This window comes from Antechinus flavipes, chromosome 3, assembly GCF_016432865.1.
Source record: "Antechinus flavipes isolate AdamAnt ecotype Samford, QLD, Australia chromosome 3, AdamAnt_v2, whole genome shotgun sequence".
Taxonomy (NCBI): domain Eukaryota; kingdom Metazoa; phylum Chordata; class Mammalia; order Dasyuromorphia; family Dasyuridae; genus Antechinus; species Antechinus flavipes.
In genome coordinates, this window is record NC_067400.1 from 78,970,203 (window position 1) to 78,991,538 (window position 21,336).

General features: G+C 39.7%; 1 protein-coding gene across 3 annotated transcripts in view; it reads right to left on the minus strand.

Annotated features, from left to right (window-relative positions):
- NRP2 (neuropilin 2) overlaps positions 1–21,336 on the minus strand; it is a 146,769-nt gene that overhangs the window by 108,950 nt on the left and 16,483 nt on the right. For all 3 annotated transcript variants that reach the window (XM_051983716.1, XM_051983718.1, XM_051983717.1), the window contains exons 2-3: positions 21,115–21,292; positions 466–647 (exon numbers count right to left, since the gene is read on the minus strand). In XM_051983716.1, the coding sequence (XP_051839676.1) occupies positions 466–647; positions 21,115–21,292 (360 nt within the window). The remainder of the gene's footprint in view (positions 1–465; positions 648–21,114; positions 21,293–21,336) is intronic.

Consider the following 21,336-nt stretch of genomic DNA (forward strand, 5'->3'; position numbering starts at 1 on the left):
ACCCGGAACCCAACTCTTATATACCTCTTTTCTATTTCACTCCATTGCCTTGGGGGTAATAAATGGAAATGGGCCCCAGTGCAAAATCTGGGTGGTGAATGGGATTTCTGCAGGTGGGCAAGATGTTTTTTTAAAAAATTGTTTAGAAAACTCGAATAAGTCACCAGAAGAAACATATTTTATCCCCAGTGCTCTCCTCTATCATCTTATACCTCTCTTTCTAATATCACTTTCACAGCAAATAAAAACTTCCAGTAATGTGACTTGGATTCTCTTCCCTTGGCTGATGACATGAAGAAATTTCCCTTTGGCCCTCTTGACTCCCATCTTCCCTTTCAGACTTGTTATTTTCAACAGTTACTCAAGAAATGGGCGTGCCTCCTCTCCCCTTCCCATCAAGCTCCTCCTGGTCAGAAGCACTGAGGTGTTTGATGGGGATGCGTCTCCTCCTGGGGCATCACTCACCTGTCTTAAAGATCTCATAGCGTAGAGAGAAGCCGGCACCCTGCCGTGCATAATCAGAAGTGAACTTGATGTAGAGCACTGAGCCTGATGAGATGATGGTAGGAGGGGCAATGTTCCCACAGTGTTTTCCCAGGAGGTCTGCAGATTCGCTATCCCCATCACGAATCTCAATGAAGTCATACCTAGTAAGGGGACACACAAGAAGAAGAAAAAATCATCATCATCATCAGGAGAAGAATATGTTGCTTTTGTGTGGCTCTTTGTAGCTAAGGATCCCCCGCCTGAAACCAGTGCTGGATCTAGAGGCAGAAAAGCCTGAGTTCAAAATCCTCTCTCAGCTTCTGTTTCCTCACCTATAAGATGGAAGCACCTATTTCTCCCAGGGTTGTCATGAAGATCAAATGAGATAATATGTAAAGTACTTAGCATAGTGTCTGACACATACTGAGTGCTTTATAAATGTTAATTATTATTATTGATTATTACCTGTAAAATGGGAAAATAATAGCGCCCATCTCATAAGGTTTTTATAAGAATTAAATGCAATAATATGTGTAAAGTGATTTGCAAAACTTAGGACATCATATAAATATTAGCTGTCACTATTTTGAGTGTATGTGGGGCACAGTGGAGACTTCAAAGCCAGGAAGATCTGAGTTCAGATCCTGCCTCTGATAGGAACCAGTTGTATAACCCTGGGAATATTATTTAAACTGCTCTCAGACTATAAGTTTCAGGGAAAGTGTTTATATGTTTTGCTACAAGTGTCCTAATTTGAGAGTCTTCCATGTCAAGTCCTATTCCCTATTATTATTTTACAGTTAACTTTTCCATTCAATTGCAGTAACTTGAGATCAGTAAGGAATGCATGCTATTGTGTCCATTTTTCAGATGGGAAAATCAAGACCCCTGAAATGACTTACAAAATGACTAAGTGAAATGATGACAAGGGTACTCAGGTTCTCAACATGATGCAATGGGGCCACATTTCAAAAACTTCTAAAAAGAAAATACCCACCTCCTCCTTTCCCAGCAGCCTCCCTTCTCCTCAACTTTCTTTTCTTTCTGGTTCTCATCTTTATCTTCTTTTAAAGACATATTACTAAACCTATAACAATTAGCTCCCTCCCTCCCTCCCGAGATGACAATGCGAAATTCGAGGCATTACACCATGATCGGTGACAAGCCAAGAACATTAAAAATAAAGGAATCATTACCATAATCCAACTCTTCAATAAGACAACAAAAACCTTTCTCCAAGAGCCCAGGATAAATCCCTGGGGAACCAGTCTCTTCTTGATGGAACCGTACATCTATTATATGAGCCTTTGCAAGCCAACATGTCAATTTTAGGGCGTTTCCTAGTCTGAGGGACCTTAAAAAGAGTGGTCTACAGTGGTTTGGAGAAACCCTAAACACCCCAATCCCACCTAGTTTTTTTTATGGAGGGCTGAGCACGGCGGGCTGCTGTGGCTTCTGGAAACCTGCAGTTTGTTATTTGTGTCCCCTTGCCTCTCCACAGCTCCCAGTTAATACTCCTGTCACATCTGCTTAGTTGAGAAACCTCTTCTTCTAACCGCTCCCTTTAAATTGCTGGCCACTGTAACATTATTTACTGAAAACTATCCATCTCCCTCTGCCTCCCTCTCCCTGTTTATTTACTTTTGCATCAACCTGTTAAAGCAACTCGTAACAAATTTCTCCCTCCAGGGCATAAAGCAGAGTTGGAAATGTTGTACTCCATGGGATGCTGCCTTTCCTGTGCTGTGTCACACATACACATAGAGATCTCTTGGATAAGTAGCTTGTTCTAGGCAAAATGGTCTCCCATCTCCATCCAGTCACACAAGTCACACTCCTACCAATTAACAGCTTCCAACTCATCAAATCCAGGGAGTTGGGCTGACACAAAGGGAGGAAGTGGACCGGGTTCAGCTCCTGCCCCAAAATGAAGAGGATTGAACTCTTGGCAAAACCCCTAAAACTAAGGTTAGAGTAATAGAGAGAGGACAGGAGAAAATAAGGAGGAAGTTGGATCGTGGGGCTGGGGGCGGAGCAATAGTTTATGATTTTCACATGGTCGCTGAACTGAGTCAGCTGTGAATGATATTTTCGATCAAAAATTTCTTAACTTTCGACATAAAAGACACTTTGGATGAAAAGTGAAAATTGACATGGCACTTTTCTCAAGAAAACCCTTAAGCTTTTCTCATACCCAGTAAGGAAAGCCCCTATCAACAGTTTCACAATGTTGTAAGCTTTTCTCATCAAAAGCTATCCCTGCCTCTCAATGCCTGATAGACTAACAGTGGTACACAAGGACTCTAACATTTGCCCACATTTCTTACTGCTCACAGCAGCCAGCTGAAGTAGGCAAGAGGCAAGTACGAGACCCATTTCACTTAGCAGTTACCCAAATCACCGAAAAGTAACATGGTTTTCTCAAGATTACACTAAAGTACGTGGTGGAACGGGGACAGGGTGAGAAGGAGCTAAGAGCCTTCCTGCTCTGGCTCTCTTTTCCAATGATCTTTTGATCCTATCTGGGTTTTCATATATGAATACCATTCAGCAAACAATATTGTATGCCTGAACAGGTACCTGATTTCGGCACTTTTGACTCAGAGTCAGAAGACCTAGACATGTGTCCCATCTCTGCCGCCTACATCACTTTGATCAGAGGCAAACTCCTAACCTCAACTTCCTCATCTTTAAAATGGGGATGACATTTGTAATACTTATCTCACAGGACTGTTTTTGAGTAAAGCATTTTGTTGATCTAGAATTGCTAAGAAATGTGAATTATTTTTACTTAGAATATAATGCCCAATTGCTAAGGTCTTCCAGTTGCGTTGTCTTCCCCTAACAATGACACTGCTGTGAAGGAGCCATTCTACCCAGTACAGCACAATAGTCACAATCCACTTAACTGCACAACATCCTGTCCCGACTTTTTTTTTTTTTAATAAAAAGTCACAATCCAAATGACACATAGAGAATGTTCTGTTTGTCTCCTGCCACAACTGACTCATTCGGGAAAACGTGTCTTATTATTGAAGGATTTCCTACAAATGGAACAAATCTCCTTAGATATTTCAACATAATCAAGTGAATTGGTGAAGAGCTCAGTAGTGCTAAGAAAGCCTGTTGTTTCTGAACAAATGTAGCTCGATTTCTGACAAAAGCTATTAGGGAATCTGGGTGCCTCTATCTTCCTACGGGGCTCTTTCCCAGCTGAAGGGTGGAGATAGGGGGATTCCACAAAACCTGAAATGCTTTTCCTCTTAAAACACACCATTGGCCTTAAGGACCGAAGCATGAACCAACTAAGAGACACATGTTAACTGCTCTGTTTATCTTTCATTAGGCCTATAATCTCTCTCAAAATGAAAAAATTCCTTGCAAAGCTAGAGCACCTCTTCTGATCTTCAGGCTTAAAGCACGGAGAGTGTGTGAATGTCTCTGTTTCTGACCCTTTGTTCATCTAGGACCGTTCCCTAAGTATCCTGTCATGCTTCTGTTCTGGTTCCGATGACCCCAAGTTGGGCCACTGGCATTTCCATCATTTTCTTTGCAGGTACAAGACACTCTCTAATTTCACTGGGTAAATGCAATGAACACAAATCAAAGAGAAATAGTTGATGGTGGATATGGAAATGTGGGATACTGGGAAGATCTCTGAACCCATGTGTAATTTAGACCATTCACATATCCTAATCTCAATCCCAGCACTATTTTAGCTAGCTATAAAGAAAGTGCCTCCTTGGGGTTGATGCATGTTAAGGAGAGAAAGGAAAAGCACGTTTCTAAGAATATTTAGCATTTATTCAGCACTTTAATGTTTACAAAAAGCTGTACCTACAGTCAAAAACCACTATTATTGCATTGTTTGGACATTTTAGTCATATTCATCTCTGTGACCTGGTGGATATCTGTCTGTGGGATTTTGGGGGGCAAAAATACTGGAGTGGTTTGCTAATTTATTTTCCAGTGGTAAATAGAGGTTAGTTAAATAACTTGCCCAGGATCACCTTATCAGTAAGTATCTGAGTCAATATTTGAATTCAGATCTTCCTGATTCTGGGTCAGCTACCTATCAAGGAATTTTCTGGTTTCCAGAAGAGCAACCTCCCCTAACACTTCCTTAGCAGGACACCAAAGGAAGATAAATCAATCTAGCAAAAATTAGAACCTAAAGGGCACAGTGGATAAAGTTTCTTGCAGGGTAGGATCTTCTAACCTACTCCAAGGTAACCCTTCTTCCCTGGATTCTATAGATCCCATTTCTCATGAATGGATTACAGTGGTAACTGGCTACCATATAGTCTATGTATCCTATTGATATCATAGATGATGGCTGTCAAAGTGTCATGATCATTCTAGGTAGTAAAAGTTGTTAATCCATCTCAATATGGCAGCTAAATCCAAATCCCATAGGCCTAGCCAGGCAGCCAAGCATCCTGCTTCCTTTTTCTATTGTTTAGGTTCCAAATGCATACTTTAAAAGCTGTTTCACATGGGTGTACTATGTTAACAATCATCTATTTTTTGATAAGGGCTCTTAGTCTCTTGAAGAACCCGTGTCCATTTTCTACAGACCATTATCTCCTTATAATCACTGAGCCATTCCACGTGTTTCTTGAAATCAAAACGCTGCTTCAATGGCTCCAAAAACATGAAATATAACATTATGAGTGGAAAAAACACATCTCAAATCACTTTGACAGCATTTTCACTATTAGCAGCAAACAAATCAACTATAATTAAAATGCTGTCAGAGTGATTTGAGATGTTTCTCACACTTTCAAAGTGCCATATTTCATGGGTAGATTACCCAGGCCAGGGAATATATCACCTCCCGGAGTGCCTTTCTTCCAAGGAGCTCAAAGCCTTTTTTTTTTTTTTTAAACAAACACTGTCTCATTAATCCTTACATTAAAAAAAAATCTGTGAGGACGGTAGGTGGCAAAAAATTGAGGAAGCATTTCCACTTCTCAGAAGGCAAGGCTGCTAAAAACACAAAGAGATGATATGCATGATGCTGAAATAAATGGCCAATTCAGTCAACTTCAAGTTATCTATAACGAAAAGATTCAGTCAAACTGGCTCAGGATAGATTCTGAAGGACTTATACAAAAACCTTCCTAATTTAAGCTGAGATATCTTATGACAAATGACCCATATGTGCTCTGCCAAGGTTCAAAGAAGTAGGAGGGCTTAATCTAAAGAACTTAAGCAAAACAGAAATCATAAGAAAGTACTTGGGAAATACTCACCCTCCTGCCCCCCAATAAACTTATAGGACCCTAGGAGGTTTCTGTATATGAACTATGATATATATGCAATCTAATTGAATAGTTCTCTTCTTTGGCCATTTGTTTTTATCATCCTGGAGACAAAACTAGCAACAATTCTCCTATGTTAACACAGAAAATAGATAGGAGGAGGAGTAACTTAATCATTGAATTCAGAGCTCACTATTGCAATGTTCTTGCTACATTCAATACTGGCTCCATATTTAGTTGTAAACATTCACATGTGTTTAAATACACATATAAAAAGCATATGTGTATGTGTACATGTAGGCAAATATATGTGTCCATTTTATTTCCCAGGAAGCTCTTCATCTTGGAAAATCACTTCAGCCAGAGCCATAGAAGTACTGTGAGTCCCTGGGATTCCTCCTTCTGATCAAATGATTATATTATAATGAGGAAATTGAGAAAGAGATCCAAGATCACATAGTAAAATTAGGATTTGGGGTTCCTAACTTCTGGCTCCTAATATTCAGTGTGTCTTAGTACACAGAATTAATATGTGATATCTTATTAGACTATTGGTTGAATATGTGCATATGGTTTGTCAATGTTACATCTACATTTATCTTGTTCAATTGTTTTCAGTTGTGTCTAACTCTTTGTGACCTCATTTGGGGTTTTCTTGATAGAGATATTAGAGTGATTTGACATTTCCTTCTCTAGTTCATTTTACAGATGAGAAGTATCTAGAAAAACTATCTCTTCATTTCTTATCAGGTTACAATCTAGACCTCTACACTGAACCCTCATTGGACTCCTATGACTTAGACTATATGCTCCTTGAGGGTAGGAACTATCTTTCTATAAAATGTCCATGTATTTGTATTTATATTCCCAGTGTTCAGCACACTGCCCATAATAATGATAAATTAATAAATTGATTATAGAAATATAAATATGTACAAATAAATAAATATAAAATAATAAATTAACAACTACTTATGGAATAACTGTTGAGTGACTGGCAAAGTGCTTTACATATAATATCTCATTTGATTCTCATAACAATTATTTCCATTTTACAGATGAATAAACTGAGGTTGAGAGAGGTTAAGTGGTTTGCTCATGATATCATAGCTAGTAAGCACCTGAGGCAGGATTTTTAACTTAGATCTCTGGAATCCTATCCATTGCATTACCTTGCTATCTTTCTTTAGAGCTGAAAGGGATTTTAAAAGTCATCTAATCCAAACCCCTCCTTTTATAAAAGAGGAGGTTAAGTTATACAGGATTCAAATTCAACTGTTCTGTTTCCAAGTCACTACCTTTTCAAATGCATTATGTTGCCTGAACATACATATCAATCGATAAACATTGTTTAAGTTTGTACTATGTGCCAGGAACTGCTGTTATTCTTAGATGTAGATAGTATATAGCATAAATATATACTATATCTGCATAGATATATGTAGAGAGATATACATCAATTTAAGGTAACAAATAAAGAGATAGAGATGTAACAATGTAGAAAGTTAGGGCTCACAGTACATGGAAAGCCAAAAAGACTCATTCCTGAATTCAAAACTAGCCTCAGACACTTATTAGCTGTGTCATCCTGTGTGACTTCACTCTTTTTGCCTCAGTTCCCTCATCTGTAAAATGAGCTAGAGGAGGAAATGTCACTCCAGTTTTTACTCTGAAAACCCAAATGGGGTCACAAAGAGTCAGACAAATGAAGATGTAACATTTACATATTCAATACCCATATTCAAGCAATAGTCTACTGAAATCTCACCTATAAAAGCTCTGTACTAAAACACCCTGAATATTAGGAGTCATAAGCTAAGAACCCCAAATCCTAATTTTACTATGTGACCTTGGATCTCTACCTCAATTTCCTTATTATAATATAAAGAGGTTGGTCCCTTCCAACTGTCACTTTACAGTTCTAAGAAATCATTTAAATTTGTTTCTTTTCTATGTTTTAAAGGTTTAGGTATGTTGGATGCATATATCAAGTTTATGCTGATGAACTTGTGTCTCTGTTGGGTGTATTTTTAGTAGCTGTTATTTTAGCATTTCTTTCCCCTTCTCTTTATTGCTTCCCATCACAAATCTTTAATGTTTGTAGCTATTCCTTCTCATTCTTCTCTTAGTCAAGGTCAGAGCTTTGGGGTGGGGTAGGGATGGGGGGGGTGAAATCTGGCCATTTAGCAAAAGAAGCATGCAGAGAATATAACCCAAAACAAACTGAAGGACTTATCCCCCTAAACCTTGGAGGCAAGAAAATAAAAACTCCAAATACCATCTATTTATAACAGTTGGTTGTTTTTCCACAGAAGACCTACAATAGGGGAGAACCTTTCACTGCTCATTGTTCCTCTCACAGCCAACTGCCAAGAATGTTGCTTTACATAAGGAAGGAGAGTTTTCAGACAGTGTGTCTGACAAGTTTCACTGCAGATGAACTTGGGGCGGATGAAGCCCACTCGGCGGAACTCCGGCACCACCCACCCTCCCAGACACACACACACACACACACACACACACACACACACACACACACACACACCATCCCTTGGCTGAACGCTTCTCCTCTACCAGTGAGTCACATTCCTGCGGCACTGTGGCTAGCCCCCTGCTCCTGGGAGGAGAAGCCCTGATGAGAATCTTGCTCACATGGGACATGTCTGGAAAATCATTCGTTACATAAGAAAACAAGATGTGCTAATGTGCTGTTTAATACTTTTCGGCAGGCTGTTTATTCGGGGCTTCCACATGGCTGTTTAGTTCTATTTCTGTCTCCAGGACCAACTCTATAAAATCTTCACCCTCACTCTTTAACTTACAGGGCCCCTTCCTTCGTGTTTGGAAACGAGACTGCAGAAACAAAAGGAAGAGCAGCTTGGAATTTCCAGGCACTTCCTTCAGGCCTGTTTCTCACTGGATGTATGAGCCATTGGGGAGCAGGAAGCCCCCATGGTGGCTCACCACCGGGACTGGTCCAAAGGACTCTGAGTTGGCTGGCTGAGTTGGATAACTCACTAAGTGTGTATTTCCTTGTCTGTGAAATGGGAATGATGGCAGTGTCTGGTTATCTCAGAGATCTGTGTGGAAGAGAAATAAAATGACCTAGAACTATTTAGGGAAATATATAGAAGGCTTGTTTTAATGGCAGCGCCTGGTTCCAAGGTGAACCAAAGAGAGGAATGGGGATAATTTAGCAAATCCCCTTTCCAGTGCACTCCCTCATACCCTGTTGTGAGGAAAGAGTTCATTCCCTTCACCCGGGTGAGCAGTTTTCTCCCAGACAGTCATTTACTACTCCCAGCTCCCAGAGGATCAAATTGTGAAAGCAAGTCATAACCTCTCCATCTGTCCAGAAAATGGGATCCCTGCTGAGAGCAGAGGTGCTTTGGGATGAGGGAATTACTGCATCTGAGAGGTTTTGTATTTTTTTTTCCTTTTCCTTTGTAAAGGCTTTATTCTTGTAGTCATTTTCTGCCACCCTCTTCCATTTTCTGGCATCCAATCTCTACAACAAAGCTTGGAAAAGGCAAAGGCCGTTTGAAAATGTTCCATGCAGAAGCCTAAAGAGACAGGAGAGGCATTTCAGCATCACATGGCAGGTGGGACTGGTCCTGCTCTTCGATTCATTTCACATGTGGCTTCAGGTTACAGGGCCTGGAGTTTTTGCAGGCTCCTGGGATTAACTGATCATGGAGTAAAAACTATGGCAGCGGGAAAATGATGAGCTCACATGAGTTCTCTGAACAGAGGAGTAGGCACTCGGTGGTTAGTCAGCTGAAATGGCTTCCCTCACTCAGCAATCGCTCGACTTTCATCCCATTCATATCCTGGCTCTTCTTCTGGAAGGTGAATTATGAATACCTTGTTCCTGCTGAGTTTAAAGGCGAATGGACATATTCAAAGCTAGGTTAGCGTTCTGATCTTCTCCTAGCAGAGAGAGGACTCCACCTTTTTAGCTAGAATGAGTTGGGGGGAACTGGAAAGTTTGGAAATAGCAAAAAAAAATGCTTTAGTGTTTGATGGGTCCACTTGGAGGCTAGTATAGAAAGCTGAAGCTCTTTGCAAAAAAAGCCTCCCAACTAAAGTCCAAGCAAACTTCCCTAATTAGGATACTGCAATACAGTTAGCAAAATGCTATTTCTTTCCATACTTGACCCGGCAGTCTTTTTTAAATATGGCCCTCAAGGAAAGAAGGAAAGATTTTAGCATTGTGCAGTCCTTTTGTCTCTTAGCAGCCTGTCCTTCTGGGAAATGGAAATTACAAACACCCCTTAGCTGTAGAGTCCCTCAAAATGAGCCAGGAGGAGCTAGCTGGATTTGGAGCTGAAACAAAAAGGGGCCAGAAGGAGAGACCTGGGAAGAATAGAAGCCAAGCTGCTGAAGGCACCCAAGACTAATAAAAAGACAATCAGATGGAGAAGCTGTATCCTGCAAACCTCTAACTTGTTCTGTGACTTGAATCAAGTTTTTTCTCTCTTGATACCACAGGTTCCCAGCCTATAAAATAGAGTAATGATTCCTTGCATTCTGCCTTCCTCGAGGCAGATGATGAGAGGAGATAAAGTGCTTTGAACCCTTTGGATAAAAGGTACTCCATTAAACCAGAGGTATCATCAGTAAATAATTATAACAATAATTATTTTAATGATAATGATGATGATAATGGGCAATGAAGAGGAGATAAACCGCCCACCTTGAGATGAAAAAAAAATCTCTTTGGTTAAAACCTATTATTTCTATCCTTTCCAATTTCTAGCTCCTGATACCTTCCTCTTTCAAAATACCCATTCTTGGACTGAAATATTATTTACTCCTTTCCTTTGCACTAAAACAATTATTTGTTCCGCTGTTTTCCCTCTCACTCACTCACTCTCTGGTGTGTCAGGCTTGGCCCTGACAGCTCAGCCATGGACTGTTTACAAGTCTTGCTCACCCTCCCAAGCTCTGGTTCAGCTCCATTGACACTAAAGGCGAGAGAATTCTCTCTGTGTGAGGAATCAATTACTTCCACTGACACTCTATTACTTGCCCTCACATCCTCTGATTCCAGATGTAGTCAGAGGTGGTAGGGAGGATGGCGAGGAATTTGAAGGGGAGACAGAGGGGGGTGGAGGGGAGTGGGAAATAGGTGCATTGGGGTGGAGGGAAGCCAGTCGAAGGTTAAGAAGAGGTGGTTTCTTGCTACTAATTGAGATCTACACCTTACAGAAAAAAAAGCTGTAGCTGCCTCACTTAAGGCATAGAAAACCACCTCTTTCCTTGACTGCCCTGCTGGAATCCGGAGGTGACTCTCCGGCAGCCAGAGAGGAAGAAATGGAACGAAAAGAAAGAAATTAAAAGGTTTACACAGGGACCAGACAGGCCCCAAATACTTAAGTACTGGGACAAGAGACAGCACACCTGGCTGCCATCCCTGATAGGGAAGACATGTGTCACCAGTGGGGAAAAAAGACGTAAAAAGTAACAAGACCTTTCGCCAACAAGTCATGCGCAAAAAACCTAAGAAAGTACCCCAGATGAATTATGCTCCTCCTGGGCCTCTTAAATTACCTCTTTGCCTTTCTTTTGAGGTAACTCCCATCAGTCTGTCTTCAGGAGTTCCAAGTCTTTTACCATAATATGATAATGGGCCCCTCGTTGGAGGGTCCAGCTCTGTCTCCACAATACATATCAAAAGGGTTACTCATGATTATTAATTGCACATTTAGGAGTACAGACCACAAGCTTCATGATGAAAGTTACCCAAATTAAAATTTAGATAAATCAGTCACAGTTACTGTTCATTGGTTAAAAGCAACCAACTCTTGAGATAAAATAAAGACCAAAGCCATTTAAATACTAGGTGGTTAGCAGTCCCTATCTATGATCTAAGAACTTACTGATAAGTAAGAAAAAGAATATAATTGGGAGATAGCCAGCAGCTTCGATGCCAAGTAAAAATCCTGGAGCTTTCTTCCCCTTTCTTTCTGCTAGCCTCTTCCCTCTCCCTGTATCAACAATTTGCTCAGTAGGTTGAATTTATTAAGCATCTACTACGTTTCAGACACTGTGCCCAGCATCGGTAGGCTGCTAGCATCATACAAAACTGGTGTATGACTTATTATTCATGAGTATATCTTCTTCCAGGATAGTTTCAGGGGGTACAGTAAAAACCTGAGCATGACATATTTTTCCAGGGTTTTCCTTTTAAGAGTAAAAATACAATTTTTGAACAAAAAAACTTGTTAGACTTATATTCTGTAATCAAAGAAGCTAGATTGTGAGATACCAACATTCAAAGACACCCAAAACAGTGGAAAGAGAACTGGATTTGGGATCAAGAAGATGTGGGATCAAACATCCTCCTTACTACTGAACAAGATAGTATGAGTGACTTGAGCAATAATTTCATTTCTTGGATCCTCAGTTTCCTCATCTGTAAAATGAGGGGCTTATATTAAATGACTACTAAGATCTCTTTTAGCTTTAAATCTATGGTCCTATGACCTTATTACCAAAGGAAAATGTGGAATCTCTTTTTCTAAATAAAATTAGCACATTATTTTTCTGGGAAGGCTTCAATGTGTTCCTTAACTAAGTCCATGGGGACATTCTTTTGAATTTCAGCCTAAGGGTTCCAGGATCTCTAACACTAAAAAAAATAATAATAAAAAAATCAAAAAAATTTAAAAAACGAATTAGAAATACAGGATTGGGCAAGAGGTAGGATAAACTAAATGATCTTTGAGAGTTCTTTCAATTCTAGGTCTATGATTTTTTTGACCCTATCAATGTCTTATATTTCCTATAATCTTCATGAGTACATGTTGCTCCTCTTTTTTCTTCTATTTTGTTCACTCAATTTATTTTTGTTGTTTCTTATTCCCTGCATATTCCTTAGAATTCCCATTGAATTTCCTGACACAGATCCTTGCCCTATGTAACTGGATGGGAGAATTACATCGAATTACATCGGGTGAGATGCTGGCCCTTGGGGAAACTCCAGATTCAGAGGAGGTGCCAGAGTTGAGAGTGAGAACAAGTAGGATTGTGTATTATGAAATTCCCAAGTGGTTTTCCCAATCAAAAGATAAAATGCATTGTTTAGAGGACATTTTACATTTGGACAGTTGCTATTACAACATAGCATATTTGCAAACAAGCCGCTATAAATTAACTGCTGTCCCTCTTGCCCTCTAATCTTGGTAAGAGATAGGGAACAATTTGTAGGATTTCCTTTTTTGGTTGTTTTGGGGTTCCCCCAACCCCTGTGGAAATCTCATGTTTTTGGGTGGAGTTCTAGGTCATGACTGGTAAGCCCAGAATCAAGAACTAGTTAAAACTAGATTTTGCTCCATGCCCTTGCTCACATCTAAACACTGTTTACTTGCTGGGTTTCATTCCCATAGGAATGAACAGATAGATAGGTTGCTGAAATATAGAAAAGAATCACTACTTATTGATTCCTTGTGGAAATCAAACCATTTTGATAGCACAACTGACTATAACAATAATAATAATAAAAATATTACTATTTATAATCAAGTCAATTCTCCCTTATGAGCTTAAGATGACCTCACACTGAGCCTCCTGGGATACAATGAGGATTCTCAATTATCTTGGATTCCCTGAGAATCAACTTGTCACTGGCTAAAGATATACATGCAAGAAGTTTCTGGTATCTAATGACAAAAAGTCATGGAATCATTAAAAAAAAATAGAACTGAAGGAGTCCTTAGATATTATCTAATTTTCCACCTTCATTTGAGATGGGAAAACTGAGGCCTATGGAGTCCAAATGTTTTGCAGGCGGTCACAGGGCTAAATTAAAAGAAGTTTGTTGAAACTTTCAATCAGTTCTGGAGAGGTCAAAGGAGACTTTATGGATAATTATGTAGGATTGAAACTGGGTGGTGAAGGAGAGATAGGATTTGGGTAAGCAGAAAGGAAAAGGAAGGGAATTCTTTGGAGACGAATTAATATAACTGCAGGCCCTGAGACAGGAAGAGAAAGGAGAATGTTGGGGGATATGGAGAGATGTTAGGGTAAGAAGAGAATGTGGCTATCCAATCTTCCTTATTTCAAATACACAAACTGCATAGTCAAGAATGGACACATGTGAACATCATAATTTTTTAAAGTACATCACCCACTTTTAGGGTTGGGTTGGTATATGTTTAACACCCAGCTCTCTGAGAATGCAGAAAACACTTTTACATTGAGATTACATTTGATTGCATTTGAGAATGCAGAAAACATCTATCCCAATCATTTTCTTAAGTCTAAATAATCAGCAAAATCATCAATCTAGCCATAGTTTTTGGTAGCATTTGACAATGTGTAAGTGTTCATACAGAAAATTTAACAACCAGCTCTTACAAATCTGTACAATTGGCTCCAGCGCACCCTTACCTACTTCCAAAAAGAATATGAACACTATACAAAATCCAAAAGAAAAGTGAGATCAACAGAACAGCCAGGAATAGAAACAGAAATGGGACTGCTTAAGAAGAGCAGAGGAAGTAGATTTTAGCAGATACCTAAGGTGAGTCAGTTATATACAGTTAATTCAAGATTACAAATTTGTACTCTGGACATGATAGCAATGAATGCGTAAAGCCCTATTCTTGGAGACTGAGGGAAATAAAAAAGAATGACTTAGTTCTAACCTAAAGGAACTTACTACCTAGTAGTAGAAAATACATATGTTCACAAACAGCTATTTCTTTTCTGTTCCATCACTCTGCCTTGTATCATTCCTTATGCCTAAAATACTCCCCTTCCATCCTTTAAGACCCACTTCAGGTTCTGCCTTCTCATCAAAAGTGATTTCTTCTTCCTATATTAGATGCCATATGATTGCATAAGAAAGCCTAATTTGAGAATAAAAACTGAATGCAAATGAAATGTATTTTCTCATGTGGTACTACAGATTTGTGTATATTTTTAACTCCCTACTTTCTGCCTAGTAGACTATAAACCATTTCATCATGATCTCTGTATCACCTCTGGGTGCATCACGCTGTTGGATAAATACAACATAAATGTTGAGATTTTTTTTGGAGGGAAGGAGAATCTGGATCCTTGATTTCAGAGTTTTCAAAGCTCCTGTTGAAAGGATTCTCTGTACTAATGGAAATCAGGACCTCTTTTTAGTCATCTTAGAGAGTTGCCCCCATAATCACTGTTCACAGAGCCATTTGTGTCAAAAGCAGGACTATGGAACCAGTTACAACCTACTGCCCCTCTTAAATGGTTGTTGAATGAATGGAGAGCTTCTATCCAGTTGAGAGAATAGGAAAGCAATATGGTTCAAAAAAAAGAATATGGACTTTGAAGTTAGAGAACTAGTGTCACATTGGGTAAATAATTTGCCCTGCCTGATCCTCAGTTTTGCCTTAAAATAGGAGAATTGGATTTCAACTCTAAGTTTATGTTTTTTTATTAGAAAGACCAAAGACGCTTATGCAACTTGCTCAAGAGAGAACCCCTGGGGCAAAATCACAGACAATTTACTCTTACTTTACATATAATTCTAACAGGTTTAGTGATCTGATTTCCAAACCCACAGACAGATTAAAAGCTACAAATTGCAAGGAGATTGCCAGAGAAATTATAACTGAGGGCCTGACAGGGAGGAGACATGAGAAGCAAAGATAAAAATTCAAATAACATAGTAGTTGGTAGTCATTTCCACTTGAACCAGACAGACCCAATGTATCACCACAGGCCCTGAAGCCATTCTGTTACTGTTGCATATCATGAATTATATTTATAATTACAACCTTGAATCATCAAGAATAAGTTAATACTGATTAGTATCCTCTGCTTAATAAGACAAAGAAGAATGTAACAGATTTCAGAAATATTTCCACCAAATATGGTTAAATTTTTTTAAGTTTTGGCACTTAAAGACATAACCTCCAATTATGTGGAAAATTCACTTACGGAAATAGTTCCTTCACTATCAGTGCTACATAAATAAGGCGTTGTTGCTGTTGTCCATTCATTTTTCAGTTGTGTACTATTCTTTGTGACTTCCTATGGGGTTTTCATGGCAGAGAACACTAAAGTGGTTTGCCCTTACTTTCTCCAGCTCATTTTACAGATGAAGAAAGGCAGGCAAACAGGATTAAGTGACTTACCCAGAGTCACATAGCTAGTAAGTATCTGAGACAGGATTTGAACGCAGGAAGATTTCTGACTCCAAGCCTGAAATTCTATTGATTGTGCCAGCAAGCTGCCAATAAAATTCTACTTACTCTAACAGTAGAGTACCAGAGCAAAGCATTTGCTCATGTTGTTGACTTTCTGCCTATCTGATGCGTCATATGATATTATAGGGAACTATATTGTCTTACATAGCTTAATATTATTTTATATGTCATGGATCTTGTCTTACCAATTAGACTGTAGGTTGCTCAAGGGAAGGAACCAAAAGTATCCAGTTTCCCAAATATGGCATAACTGTACTTAAAATAGTCTGAAATCTTTATAAATGCAATTTGCCCCTAAGTTTTAGGCTCCAAAGATTCTCCCTTAAAATCCTGCTGGTCATCGGATGGTATATGTGAATTCCTGTTAGTGCTTTCTCCTCTTTAAAAAATGGGTTTTCAGTACAATTACTTGGTTTAATAGATAGAGCACCAGCCCTGAAATCAGGAGGACCTGAGTTCAAAACTGACCTCAGACATTTAATATTTCCTAGTTGTGTGACCCTGGGCAAGTCACTTAACCCCAATTACCTCAGGTTAAAAAAAGGGGGAGAGGGGTTTCAAGGCATTCTACTCAAGTGTGTTATCTTTAAGAAGACCCAGAATCTTGAAAGATTTGGTTCTTTGTTCCTTGGTGGCCAGTAGCTCTAGGGTATGACTAAAAGTGTGAAACTGTCTGTAGGATATGATGTAATCACTCATGAGTTAACTCTGTGTCATTTGTAGGTTGAGGATTTCTTCTTCTTCTTTTTTTCCTACACATCTTACCATGTGTTTCTCTCCCCCCACCAACCTCTCCTAAAAAAATAATATTCAACCAATTGGGGGATGACTCAGCTGAAAAGCCTTTATCTGCCAAAGAAGCAAAACTATCACTGGCCGCACCACTGGGCATGAAGTCAGCTTCTCCCTGTTTGCCTGGTGTTTTGGGTACAGCCTGATATTCTGTCTATTCTGCCTTCTCTCACCTCCTTAGACACTCTGGTTTCTGATTTCTATCCTAGGCTACTGAACAGGTCAGAGAGAAGGGGAGGGGAAACTCAGAAAGCCAAGCAGTGGTGGTGGCCACTGAACGTTACAAAGCTGAGGTTTCTGAATTCAATATTCTAAACCGCTAGACTGTTCAAAGAATAAAATCTCTGTTTGAAGAGCAAAAATCCACAAGTGGTGGTAAAACTCAGAGGATGACTAAGATGCTAACTCCACAATAAGACCAAATTAGGTATTCATTTTCAAGTCACAAAACTTGTGGTGAAGAGGAAAGAGCACTGGCTCTGAAGTCAGGAAGACCTGAGTTCAATATAATCTCACTTATCACTTACTAACTTATATGTGTATGTGCTTGTATTATATGTGTGTGTATGTATATACATATACCTCACATCAAGTTACTTTTCAAAGTAAAAAAGAAGCGTTAAAAGCATTGATTCCAGTGACAAGTTAAAATCCCTCAGTTTCCTTATCTGTAAATTAAAAAGGGGAGGAGGGAGGGATGGAATTTGAAACTCAAATTTAAAAAAATGTTAAAAATTATTTTAACATGTAATGGGAGGAATAAAAATATATATTTAAAAAATTTTAATTTTGAGCAATTACCTTGTTCCAGACATTATGTTAAGCACTTTTTCAATTATTAGTTCATTTTATCCTTACAATGACTCTGGGAAGTAGGCACTATTATTATCTCCAGTTTAAAGATGAGAAAGCTGAGGTAAACAGAAGCTGAATAACTTGCCCAGGAGTCACTCAGCTAAGTAAGTGTCTGAGGGTAGATTTGAATTCAGGTTCTTCCTGACTCCAGACCTGGGGACACCCCAATGTTCTGCAGAGGAGACTGAGTCAGATAGTCTCAGAGGTACCTTCTGGCCCTAGAGTGGCCCTAGACTACTGAGCTCTCTGCCTCTGTTTTTAGGATGCAAGTCCCCAGGGTGAGGGAAGACAATGGCTCACTGGCCACTGCTTTGAAAATAACCTTGGATAATCCTTTCAAACAGGGAATGGTTCCCAGCTCACAGAGTAGTTGCTGGATTCAGTCCTATAGATGGAGCATAAGGAAATTGTGGAGAAAACATGATCTGAGCTCCTTCTCTTCAGCTAGAAAGGCTTTTTTAAAAAAAACTATTAACTTCTTACTCGTTCCTATCTTCCCTCCTCCCCCCATCTCACGCATACACTCTCGTTGCTTTGGTGTTGTTGCTGTGTCCTATCATCTGAAGGACAGTTCAGGCAACAGCATGGGTTCCAAGTTTTATTTTTGGAAGCATCAATCCTACAAGCACTAAGAACCAGACTCAGTCTGTAACATGCACACAAAAGGGAAAAACAGAAGAAGCTGATTTCCTTTGATTTGAAGTGCCTTCTAAGCTTCCTTGGAACAGAGATGAAGACTAGAGGGAAAGAAGGAGGTGGGGAGAGAGGGAAAAGGTGGGGATAGAAGGAGATAGAGGCAGGAGAGAGAGAAAGAAAAGGAGTCACAGGAAAAAAAAGTGAAAGGGAAAGAGAAAAACAGAAAGAAGAAAGAGAAAGGGAAGGGAAAGAGAGAGAACTAGAGGAGAGAACAAGGAAAAGGAAAGAGAAGAGGGAGGGAGGAGGATAGAGAAAAGGAAGGAGGGAGAAAAGGAGGAAAGAAAAGGAGATAGAGACACAAAAGGGAGGAGAGAAAAAAGATAAACAAAGACGGGAGGGAGAAAGAAGGAGAGAGGGAGGGGAACAAAGGCAGAGAGAGGAAGAAGGGGAGGGGAGAAGAAAAGGAGAAGAGAGAGAGACACACAAATATAGACAGAGACACACAGATTGAAAGACAGAGACACAGAATCAGAGAGAGAAAGGGAAACACCTTCCCAGACTTCAATTACAATAAATTATTTCTTTCATAATGAAGTAAAAAAAAAAAAGAGTGGGGGTAGAGCCAGTTTCTTCTGAATGCAAATGGTCAGCCAAAAGAATAGAAACTGAAAAAAGGGAAGGTTTGAAAGAAACAGATGTGCCTCCCCAAATGGTAAAGATGAGAATACAAAAATACACAGGGAGAGAAGGGAAGTTGGGGGGGAAGGGTGTAGATGGAACTTGAAAGGAATGAAGGATGTAATCAAATATCTGTTGCCAGGAATTTGAAATGACCCTATCTGATCCCTTCCTGCCCAAATGGGTACCCAAGGAAAATAATATACCCAAGTATGACCTCCTTCTGACCTCCCTGTACTTCTAGGTTCCATCAAACATGATCTGGGTTGGGGTAGTGAAGGGGGGTTAGGGTGGGAGAAGTAGAAAAAGGAAGAAAACTAGAAAGCCTGATAAATGGAAGATGAGTCACAATCTGTGTGCTCCCGCCAAACAAGCAACAGGAACAAACCAATCCTGTATCTCCCTCATTCTCTCAGCAAAGTGGCAAAATCAGTGCATGTCCCCATCGCTGGGCACCTGGGAGGAAAGAAGGAGAATTGGGGCCTTGAAAAGGGTCCCCATAGCAACATCATCCAGAAATCCTTGTGGACCATGCACCTTCTGAGTAGGTAAAGCTTCCTGGAGCAGTGTGAGAACATGCTTATATAACCTTTCACGCTGCCCAGTTGCTTTGTGCTAAGTTATTAGCTCCCAGATTTTTCCATGAGGAACTTGTGATTTCCCCCTATACCACTGATGCATAAACATTAGATGACCTCCTAGAGATTTAACTGAGAGCTCTGCTGCCATCAGCAGAACAGATTTGAGCCCTCTGTAGAGACAGAGGTGCTTACTCAAATTTCTCTGAACTCCATCAGTCCCCAGATCAGATCTTTCTGAACTCCTATGTCATGCCCTGCTCATCTCATGAACTCCTGGCCAAAGAAACAAAGGCAACTGGCTGCCTCGGTGAGAGGCTCTGACAGGCTATTCTGCAGAGCTGATCGCAAATAAGAAACTTTTAAGTTGATGTGGAAAGATCCCTGCATAGGTGAATTTCACTGAAGCAAAGAAATAACTGAATTACCCTGAGTCATCTTTAGAATCAAAAGGGTAAAACTAGAAACTGGTTCCCCTGACATTAAATCACAGGAGACTGCCAGCAATTCATCCTACCCCTCCAGTCCTTAGCAAAGAGTAAGTCTTGTTAGGGAAAACATTATGTCAGATACAAAATAGCCACAGGGAAAGAGTGACAATAATTCACTGAGTTACACAATATATTCTTCTTCAAGAGTGACCCATTTCACCCATTCAGAGAATATAGCACGATCAAATTATGGGATTTGAGTGAAATCACTAGCAATAGCATAACCTATGTGGCGTCTTTGCATTTATCCATCTATAACTTCTCTTTTAATAATTTTTAAAACATGCCCTCAATGCTGGGCACAGAGTAGGGACTCAAAAAAAGGCTTGGCTAATTAATTTATTTAACATAAATTTTTTTCCTTTAAAAAAAGTAGTTCCTTTTTTCTGAGAACTGGAAACTCTAGATGCCTCATGTGATGGAAAGTCAGGAGACCCAACTTCTAACCCCAGCTCTCTGAGGGTAAAGGCTGTTTTCTTCTTATCTTTGTATCTAACTGCCTTAAACAAGCTTTCAAGATGGTAGGTGCTTAATAAGTGTTTATTGAATCTATCTGAACATTTTTTTTAAACTTAACATTCACATCCCAACCATGATCTGATAATATATTTTTAAAATAGAAAATTATCTTTTCAGTCTGAATGTGGAAACACAGCAAGCCAGAGTTTCTTAAAAAAAAAAAAAACTATAAATCTGTTTTATCCTGAACTTTCCAATAACTAGTTCCACAGACCCTGGAACTGATACTGGATGTCCAAAACATTCACAGAAACTAATGACTTCTAACAACCTAACTTTATGCTTTCTAGTCCCCATCCATAAAGCACGAATAGAAAAAAGAACATGAATTAAATGGAATCTTCATGTGTGGATAGCATAATAATGTCTGTGACCCATTAAGATAGGTATCTGATTTTTGGAGGATTCTCTCTGTACCCCAAAAGGTACACACCATCATGTCATTGGATCAACCGGACCCTTCTGGTCCTGAAAGATAATGGCTTAAGGAGATACACTCTGGAGCCAAGGCTCACCATGGAGAATCAGGTTTCGTGACTTATTGATCTCTTACATCATGGGATTTAGGTGGTGATGGTGGTGGTAAGGGGGGTGGGGTGGGGTGGTGTGCACTTACTTGCAGTCATGTTTTTCAATTTCAAAGTGGGGGTTAAAGTTGAGGACAATCTTCTGGTTGGGTTCTGGAGCATAAACGATCCACTCACAGTTCTGGTGGGAGGGGTAGTCCTGGGGATAGCCAGGGGAGGTGATATAGCCAGCATCTTTGGAATTCAAACGCCCTCCACAAGGTAGTCCTGAAAAGGAAGGCAAACATCGAGCTTCATGTAGGTGTTTTTTA